Source organism: Piliocolobus tephrosceles, chromosome 21 (genome assembly GCF_002776525.5).
Source record: "Piliocolobus tephrosceles isolate RC106 chromosome 21, ASM277652v3, whole genome shotgun sequence".
Classification (NCBI taxonomy): Eukaryota; Metazoa; Chordata; class Mammalia; order Primates; family Cercopithecidae; genus Piliocolobus; species Piliocolobus tephrosceles.
In genome coordinates, this window is record NC_045454.1 from 22,719,466 (window position 1) to 22,729,652 (window position 10,187).

Sequence of the window (10,187 nt, forward strand, 5' to 3'; positions counted from 1 at the left end):
GCTCACCACTTAGTATTCAGTGTCCATGGAGGCACAGGCTGCGTCCTACTGAGCACTCCTGCCTTCTGCTACATAAAGCACCATCGCAGGAAAAAAATCAGAGGCTAAGCCTACAACCTCCTCTGTGGCACCTTTATTTTTCTACATGGGATGTGAACAACGTGAACATGGGTCAGAAAAGTCAGCTGCACAAAAACACTTCAGCCAATTGTAACACAGAGGGAGCGAAGACATGGAGGGGCTGGGGGTAGCAATTTGAGATCAGCCCTCCCCGCTAAGGGCTCCTGGTCCAAGCCCACAACCAGAGGGCGCTCTGGGTGGTGTCCAGGACCATGCAGTGCCGGCTCTGGGGAGCAGGGACCAGAAGAGAAAGAGGAATCACAGAGGAGGCTGCGGCTGAGCGTGAGTTTATTGGACTCTGGCCTCGCGCTGCTGCTTGATGAAGTTGATAAGCCCGTTGGTGGAAGCATCGTGAGAGGTCACTTGAGCACTGCCATCAAGCTCAGGCTCAATTTTCTTAGCCAGCTGCTTTCCCAGCTCCACTCTGCCAAGAAAGGAAGGGAAGAGTGGTATGGGGAAGGCTCTAACGTTGCTACTGAAATCCCTGAGCCGACCCAAAGGCATTCCTGGCCCTCCCCTAAGTGAGCAACTCACCCCCACTGGTCAAAGCTGTTGATGTCCCAGATGATGCCCTGAACGAAGATCTTGTGCTCATACATGGCTGCAGAGGGGACAGACAGGGCACGTCAGGGCTCTGCAAGCCCATTCCAACCTACCCCAAGCCAGGACCTTTCCCCTACTCACTCACCGACCAAGGCTCCAAGCATAAATGGTGTGAGCTTGGTGAACACAATAGAGTTGGTTGGGCGATTTCCTTCAAAGACCTGCAGAAAACACCAAGGAATGTCTCCAAGTGAGTCCTGATCCCTCAACCCCTTGAAGGGAAGCACGTCCTGCCCCAGAGGCTGAGACGTACAGGTCTGTGAGGACAGGCTCTCCCACTCTATAGGACAAGCCAGGCACGCCCCAAGCCCCTGCCTGGTGCCACAGCTTCACACCTCCAACTCCAGCATGCACCCCAAAGCCGAATGCAAAAGTGCTGACCTTATGTGGCAGCAGCCTCTCAAGGTCCTCTGGACTCTTGCCTGCAGCCTGAAGCTCCTTTCGGGCCTCCTCCGTTGATTTCCCCCTCATCAGGGCTTCCGTCTGGGCCAGGAAGTTGGCCAGGAGGATCTGATGAGCGAGACATCAGTTATGCTTGAGAGCACTGTCTGAGCTTCAGGCAGACAAGACCACCTGGCACTTCTCAGCAGGGGTCAGTCCCCACCTGGGTCACTCACTGGATAGCTCAGTTGGAGCGAGGGGAACACATCCAATGACACCACAAGGCAGGGAATAGTGATAACTGCTCTTTTAGAACTACACACCAGTAGCCAGGCGCGGTGCCTGTAATCCCAGCACTTTGGGAGGTCGAGGTGGGTGGATCATGGGGTCAGGAGTTCGAGACCAGCCTGACCAACATGGTGAAACCCCCGTCTCTACTAAAAATACCAAAAAAATTAGCTGGGCATGGTGGCGCGTGCCTGTAATCAGGCAGGAGCCTGAGGCAGGAGAATCACTTGAACCTGGGAGGCAGAATGTGCAGTGAGCTGAGATCACGCCATTGCACTCCAGCACTCCAGCCTGGGCAACAGAGCTAAAAAAAAAAAAAGAAAGAAAAAAGAAAAAAAAAAAAAAAAGAACGAACTACGCACCACTTGCCGGGTTCCTGCTAACAATTTTACCAACATCTATCTTTTAAGATCCTGAGAAAGTAGCCGGGCATGGTGGTGTGCACCTGTAATCCCAGCTACTCAGGAGGCTTAAGCACAAGAATCGCTTGAACCCAGGAAGCTGAGGTTGCAGTGAGCCAAGGTAGCACTACTGCACTCCAGCCTGGGCAACAAAGTGAAAAAGTGTCTCGAAAAAATAATAATAATAATAATAATACTAAGATCCTAAGGAGGAAAGGCATCATTGCCCTGTTCTAGTAGAGCCTTGGGTTCTACAAGTCCACAGTGCTGGATCACAGAACTATAGACAGGAAGAATCAGAATTCAACCCAGCTCACTGAAACCAAAGCTTGTGCTACTATAACCCTATGCTGCTCTGCACACCTAAGACAAGGCACAATAAATTCTGTGAATGAGTTTGAGGGCAGCTTGGGCAACAAAGTGAGACTCCATCTCTACAAAAAATACAAATAAAAAAATCAGCTGGGTGTGGTGCGTTTGCCTGTTCCCAGCTACTCAGGAGGCTGAGGTAGGAGGATTGCTTGAGCCCAGGAGGGTGAGGCTGCAGAGAGCCTGATTGTGCCACTGCACTCCAGCCTGGGCAACAGAAAAAGACTCTGTCTCTTTAAAAAAAAAATAGCTAGGCATGGTGCACATCTGTGGTCCCACCTACTCAGGAGGCTGAGATAAAAGGATTGCTTTAGCCCAGGAGTTCAAGGCCGTAGTGAGCTATGACTGGGCCACTGCACTCCAGCCTCAGCAGAGTGACATGCTATCTCTAAAATTAAAAAATAAAAATAGGCCGGGCGCGGTGGCTCAAGCCTGTAATCCCAGCACTTTGGGAGGCCGAGACGGGCGGATCACGAGGTCAGGAGATCGAGACCATCCTGGCTAACACGGTGAAACCCCGTCTCTACTAAAAAATACAAAAAATTAGCCGGGCAAGGTGGCGGCGCCTGTGGTCCCAGCTACTCGGGAGGCTGAGGCAGGAGAATGGCGGGAACCTGGGGGGCGGAGCTTGCAGTGAGCTGAGATCCGGCCACTGCACTCCAGCTCGGGCCACAGAGCGAGACTCCGTCTCAAAGAAAATAAAAATAAAAATAAAAATAAAATAAAAAAATTAAATTAAAATATAAAATAAAATAAAATAAAATAAATAAAATAAAATAAAATCAAAAGGGGAGATTTTCCTGGATTATCTAGTAGGCCCAATCTAATCACAGTGGCCCTTAAAAGTAAAAGAGGGCCAGGTGTGGTGGCTCACACCTGTAATCCCAAAACTCTGGGAGGTCGAGGCAGGAGAATCACTTGAGCCCAGGAGCTGGAGACCAGCCTAGGCAACACAGTGAAACCCCGTCTCTACTAAAAGTTTAAAAGTTAGCCAGGCATCGTGGTGTGTGCCTGTAAGTCTCAGTTACTTGAGGGGCTGAGGCAGGAAGATTGCTTGAGCCTGGGACGTCGAAAATGCAGTGAACTGTGATCATGCCACTGAAGTCTAGCCTAGACAAGATAGCACAATGCTGTCACTTAGGGAATAAAATAAAAATGTAGAGGAGGAAGGTAAACGAGTCAGTCTGAGAGACGCAACAGAAGTGGCAAGACAGAATCAAAGCTTCAGAAGGATTTAACCTGCCATTGCTGGTTCTGCAGTGAAGAGGCCCACAAGCTAGGGAATGCAGGTGACCTTGAGAATCTGAGAAGGACCTTCAGCCCACAGCAAGGAAGCTGGACTTCAGTTCCACAAACATACAGAAATGAATTCTGCCAACCACCTGGCAAGCACAGAAAAGCCTTTCCCCCTAAAGTCTCTAGAAAGAAACACAGACCTGATGACACCTTGATTTCAGCCTGCAAGACTCTAAGCAGAGATACAGCAGGGCCTGCTGGACATCTGAGCTTCAGAAACTCTTGAGATAGGCCAGGTGCGTTGGCTCATGCCTATAATCCCAGCACTTAGAGAGGCTGAGGCAGGTGGATCACTTGAGGTCATGAGTTCAAGACCAGCCTGGCCAACACAGAGAAACCCTCTACCAAAAATATAAAAATTAGCAGGCTGTGGTGGTGAGTACCTGTAGTCCCAGCTACTTGGGAGGTTGAGATGTAAGAATCACCTGAGGGGGAAGGGGGAGGGGGAAGGTTGCAGTGAGCCAAGATCGCGCCACTGCACTCCAGCCTGGGCGACACAGCAAGACTCTGTCCCCACTCCCCACCCTCAAAAAAAGAGTGTTGTTTTAAGCCTCCATGTTTGTTGTCATTTGTTATGGCTGGAATAGAAAACTAACGTGATTGTCAACCAATGCATCAGGTTTCCAGAGGTCTGGGTGCAATGTGAGCCAGACCCTCCAGATGGGGCCAGATGGGGGCTCTTACCTTGTGATGCAAACCCTTCCGTATGGGGTGCTGGGTCTGGACCGGGATGAGGAAGTCACAGGGTATCATCTTGGTGCCTGTGAAGGGCACTGTGGTCACCCACATGACCCCAGCCCATGGGAGCTAGCCATACAGCCTAGAGGAGGGCACTGACCTAAGTGAGATATCTCTTCTGGAAGATCCTTTCCCTCCCCAACACCACCCTGCCCAGGCCACACGGGCCTACCTTGGTGGATGAGCTGGTAAAAAGCATGCTGGCCATTGGTCCCAGGCTCCCCCCACACAATGGGGCCTGTCTGGTGGTCCACACGGGTGCCAGATTTGGTGATGTATTTCCCATTGGACTCCATGTCGCCCTGGAAAAGGAACAGAAACCCAGCCCTTGGCAAAATGAAAGAACATTTAAAAAGAAAGAAAGAGGCCGGGCGCAGTGGCTCAAGCCTGTAATTCCAGCACTTTGGGAGGCCGAGGCGGGCGGATCACCTGAAGTTGGGAGTTTGAGACCAGCCTGACCAACATGGAGAAATCCTGTCTCTACTAAAAATACAAAATTAGCCAGGTGTGATGGCGCATGCCTATAATCCCAGCTACTTGGGAGGCTTAGGCAGGACAATCACTTGAACACGGGAGGCAGAGGTTGTGGTGAGCCGAGATCTCGCCACTGCACTCCAGCCTGGGCAACAAGAGCAAAACTCCATCTCAAAAAAAAAAAAAAAAAAAAAAACAGAAAAAGAAAAGAAAAAAAAAAAAAAACCCAACCCTCTACCTGCAAATCTTGATCCTTCACACACTGTACCCAAATCCTGCTCCTTCCTGCACCACGCCCAAGTTCTGCCCAGATGCTCCAGACAGACCCACCCTGCCCTGGCTCCGTGAGGTGGACCTGCACCCGTGTCTGCAGGCACGATCCCCTTCCTCCCCACACCCGTGAGGACACAGCCTCCCAACCTTTCCAGCTTAGGCCACGGTGCAAGAAGGACTCATGCCCAGGAAAACGTGGGTCTGGAGGTCAGGCAAGGACCTCCCTGAAGACAAAATCGGTCACAAAATCAACTCATTTCTTAAGGGGAGCAGGCTGGGGTCCAGAGGGCACAGCTTTTTTTTTTCCTCAAGAGACAGAGTCTCACTCTGTCACACAGGCTGGAGGAGAGTGGTAGAATCATAGCTCACTGAAGTGTCGACCTCTTGGGCTCAAGCAAACCTCTTGCCTCAGCCTCCCAAGTAGCTGGGACTACAAGTGCCACACCACCATGCCCAGCTATTGTTAGTTTTTGTGGGTTTTTTTGTAGAGACCGGGTCTCGCTATGTTGCCCAGGCTGGTCTTGAACTCCTGGCCTCAAGCAATCCCCCCCAGCCTCCCAAGGTGCTGGGATTGCAGGCATCAGCCACCATGCCCGGCTAAGAGTACAGCCTTTGAGGGCTGTCATCTCAACTAGACGCTAGGCTTTGGGTACCCACCTGGGCCCTGGTCATGGCAACCCTCACCAAGGCAGCTGGGATTTGGGGAACCTTGGCCTCTCCTTCAACACAGGATTTGCTTCCAGGTGTTGGTGAAGCCTTCTGTACCTGCCCAAAGCAACTCAAGAGCTGCTGGACAGGGACTGGCTTTGTACTAAACAAAAGCAAGGACAGGATCGGGCACGGTGGCTCATGCCTCTAATCCCAGCACTTTGGGAGGCCAAGGCAGGTGGATCGCTTGAGGCCAGGAGTTCAAAACCAGCCTGGGCAACATAGTGAAACCCCATCTCCACTAAAAACACAAAAATTAGCCAGGCATGGTGGTGAATGCCTGTAATCCCAGCTACTTAGGAGGCTGAGGCACAGGAAAGGCTTGAACTCAGGAAGCGCAGGTTGCAGTGAGCCAAGATCGCGCCACTGCACTCCTGCCTGGGCGACAGAATGAGAATCTGTTCAAAACAAAAAAAGCAGGGACAGGTGTAGAAAAGCTTTCTGGGACATAATGTGACTAGAAAAGGGCCTGCTAAGCCTCTCGGGGGCTCTGGAGATCCCAAGGGAGAAGAGGACCACGTAGTCCAAAGAGGCTACCACAGACTAGATACAGACTTGCTTTTCTGGAGACATAAAGGCACTACGGGCTACAAGGGATTCCAGCTTGCGGCCCCACCCTATGGCCAAATCCCACCTCCTCTAACATGGACAGACCCAGATCCTCATAACTGTACTAGATCCTGCCTCCTCAGATATTAATGGACCTAGGACCTCATACCAGGGATAGATCCTACGTTCTCAGACGCTGTGCTGGGCATGCACAGTGATGTGCAAGAAAGAAGTGACCCCAGCTGAGAAACATCCCCTGAGCCAAGCCAGGACCTCCCTAGCCAGGGCGACATGATCACCAGTCATGCCCCTCCCATGGTGGTCAAACTCAGATGACACTCAAATGGAACCAACCTCAGTTACAAAGATTCATCCTGAGACAAGGAGCACAGGTGGACCTTGGCCAGGCCCAAGGGCAATGGGGCAAAGAGCTCTTGGAGGAGCTGAAACCCAGGTTCCTGGACCTCCCAGACCCCCCACAGGCCCTGCTGACTCCAAGGCCTGGTTTGGCAGCTGGTACCTGCTGGAAGTACGCAGCAAAGCGGTGCAGGTACTGGTCATAGGGCAGCATGGCATGCGTCTCACACCCAAAGCAGTTGATGTACCAGATACCCAGCAGGGCCAGCAGGACGGGGGCGTTCTTCTCCAGGGGCGTCGTGCGGAAGTGCTGGTCCTGAAACAGGAGCAGGGTGAATGGAAGCTGAGCAGCTGCACGGGGAGGGGGAGGGACAGGACAGTGGGAGAGAAAGGGGAGGGACCAGGATCAACACACACGCCTCTGGCCAGCACTTGGCAGAGAACCAGCCTCAGCACTCACCATCCAGTGAGCCCCCGAGAGCAGCTGCTCGAAGTTGTCAAAACCTGTGACACAAAAGCAGAGTCAACAGAAGTGGCCACATCCTGCGTCCTGTGGGGAGTGGGCACAGCTCCTTCTGCAACCAAGGAAGGCTGCATGGAGAGCCAGAAGACATGACATGGGAGGACTCAGGCCTATACAAAGCCCCTCCAGTGAGAGGTGGCCCTGAGCGCAGGGATCTGACTCTGCCTAGGATAGGAGAGAAACAGGACTGCAGTTGTGAGGGGCAGAGACGGGGGCCAACCCGCACACCCAAAAAAACCCAGACCTTCTTTATGGACATGAAATAAATATCCCAGCCAGCTGCAGAGAGGCCAGCAGCCTGTGAGGACAGCATGATATTCAGGGACACGAGCCCCTATCCTGTCTCCCATGGGGGCTACAAGACACAGAAACACACACACTCACCCACGTGCAGGGCAATGGAGAGTCCGATGGCCGACCACAGTGAGTAGCGTCCTCCCACCCACTAGGAGAGACAGGACAAGGTGCTGAGGGAGGGCCGGCACACCCCGCCCCCCACCTCCTGCCAGAAACCCTGTCCCTGGTCTTGCGCAGGGGCATCTTGGAGGGCCCTGGCCCAACCCACCTCCAGGAAGCAAGGCAGCAGGCAGGCTCTGGCAACACACAGGAAGACCAACAGGGCAGACTACACGTGGAACTGACCACAGCCACAAGACAAACTGAAGAGCTTACCGTGGTCTTCCCTGAGATGTTGGGCCCTGTCTCTGCAGACACCAGCAGACCCAGGGCCTCATACCTGTGCCAGGGCCCACCTCCTCAGACACGGACAGACCCCGGGCCTCATACCTGTGCCAGGGCCCACCTCCTCAGACACAGACAGACCCAGGGCCTCATACCTGTGACAGGTCCCACCTCCTCAGACATGAACAGACCCAGATCCTCATACTCATACCAGATCCTACCTCCTCAGATATGGACAGACCCAGGGTCTCATATCTGTGCCCAGCCTCACCTCCCCAGACACTAGCAGACCCAAGGCCTCACACCTGCACACAGCTTCAACTCTTTAGACATGGACAGACCCAGATGCTCATGCCTGTGCCAGATCCTACCTCCTCAGACACTGAAAGACCCAGATCCTCATACCTGTATGAGATCCTACCTCCTCAGATACTGACAGACCCAGATCCTCATACCAGGGCCAGATCGTACTTTTTCAGACACTAGAAGACACAGACCCTCCTACCAGGGCCAGATCCTACCTCCTCAAATACTGACAGACCCAGATCCTCATATCAGGGCCAGATCCAGCCTCTTCAGACACTTAGAGACCCAGGTCCTAATACCTGTATCAGATGCTATTTCCTCAGACATAGACCCAAATCCTAATACCTGTATCAGATCCTACCTCCTCAGATACAGAGACATGCAGATCCTCACACCTGTATGAGATCCTACCTCCTCAGACACTGACAGACCCAGGTCCTCATACCTGTATCAGATGCTACTTCCTCAGACATAGACCCAAATCCTCATACCTGTATGAGATCCTACCTCCTCAGATACAGAGACATGCAGATCCTCACACCTGTATCAGATTCCGAACTCCTCAGATACAGAGACATGCAGATTCTCATACCTGTATCAGATTCTGAACTCCTCAGACACTGACACACACAGATCCTCATACTTGTACCAGATTCCTACCTCTTCAGATATTGACAGACTCAGATCCTCATAACGGGTCAGATCCTACCTCCTCAGACATGAGCAGACTCAGATCCTCACACCTGTACCAGATCCTACCTCTTCAGCCATGGACACACCAAGATCCTCACACCTACACCATATCCTACCTCCTCAGACACTGCAATACTCAAATAGTTATACCTGTACAAGGTCATACCTCCTAAGACAGAGACAGACCCAAATCCTCAAACCTGTACCAGATTCCTACCTCCTCAGATACTGACAGACCCCGATCCTCATACTGGTACCAGATCCTACCTCCTCAGACATGAAGAGACCCAAATCCTCATAACTGCAGCAGACTACTATCTCTTCAGATAGTGACAGACCCAGAACCTCATACCAGTACCAGATCCTACCTCCTCAGACATGGAGAGACTTAGATCCTCATACCAGTACCAGATCCTACCTCCTCAGATATGGACGCACCTAGGGCCTCATACCTGTGCCCAGCCTCACTTCCTTAGACACTGGTAGAACAAAGGCCTCATACCTGCACACAGCTCCAACTCTTTAGACACAGACAGACCGAGATGTTCACACCTGTGCCATATCCTACCTCCTCAGATATTGAAAGACTCAGATCCTCATACCTGTATGAGATCCTACCTCCTCAGATATTGAGAGACACAGATCCTCATACCAGGGCCAGATCCTACCTCCTCAGATACCAAAACACCCAGATCCTCATACCAGGGCCAGATCCTACCTCCTCAGATACTGACATACCCAGATACTCATACCAGGGCCAGATCCTACCTTCCGTAACACTGACAGACCAAGATTCTTATATGTGCACCAGATCCTACCTTCTCAGACAATGGAGAGACCAAGATCCTCATACCAGGGCCAGGTCCTACCTCCTCAGACACTGACAGACCCAGATCCCCATGCCTGTAACAGATTCCTATGTCCTCAGAAATGAAGAGACCCAATACTCATACCTGTACCAAATTCCTACCTCCTCGGACACTGAAAGATGTCTGGACAGACCCATAATGACTACATGAACAGACCCAGATCCTTGTAGCTGTACCAGACTCCTACCTTCTCACACATGGAGAGACCCAGATCCTCCTACCTGTACCAGATCCTAATACCAAGACCAGATCCTACCTTCTGAAACATGGAAAGACCCAGATCCTTATGTCTGTGCCATATCCTCCCTCCGCAGACATGAACAGACCCAGATCCTCATACTCATGCCAAATCCTACCTCCTCAGACATGGACAGACCCAGAACCTACTTCCTCAGACTTGGAGAGACCAAGAACCTCATACCAGGGCTACTTCCTCACACATGAACAGACCCAGATCCTTGTACCAAGGACAGATCCTACCTCCTCAGACATGAAGAGACCCAGATCCTCGTACCTGTACCAGATTCCTACCTCCTCAGATATTGAAAGACCCAGATC

At 51.9% G+C, this 10,187-nt stretch overlaps 1 protein-coding gene across 1 annotated transcript in view; it reads right to left on the bottom strand.

The window, feature by feature from the left end:
- Positions 1-107: 107 nt before the first annotated feature.
- The window catches only part of GPI (glucose-6-phosphate isomerase), a 48,476-nt gene continuing 38,396 nt past the window's right edge, over positions 108-10,187 (bottom strand). Inside the window, exons 10-18 of the mRNA XM_023229032.1 lie at positions 7,465-7,525; positions 7,018-7,061; positions 6,721-6,873; positions 4,369-4,498; positions 4,143-4,219; positions 1,105-1,233; positions 809-884; positions 655-721; positions 108-544 (exon numbers count right to left, since the gene is read on the bottom strand). Coding sequence (XP_023084800.1) covers positions 409-544; positions 655-721; positions 809-884; positions 1,105-1,233; positions 4,143-4,219; positions 4,369-4,498; positions 6,721-6,873; positions 7,018-7,061; positions 7,465-7,525 — 873 coding nt within the window. The 3' untranslated portion in view covers positions 108-408. The remainder of the gene's footprint in view (positions 545-654; positions 722-808; positions 885-1,104; positions 1,234-4,142; positions 4,220-4,368; positions 4,499-6,720; positions 6,874-7,017; positions 7,062-7,464; positions 7,526-10,187) is intronic.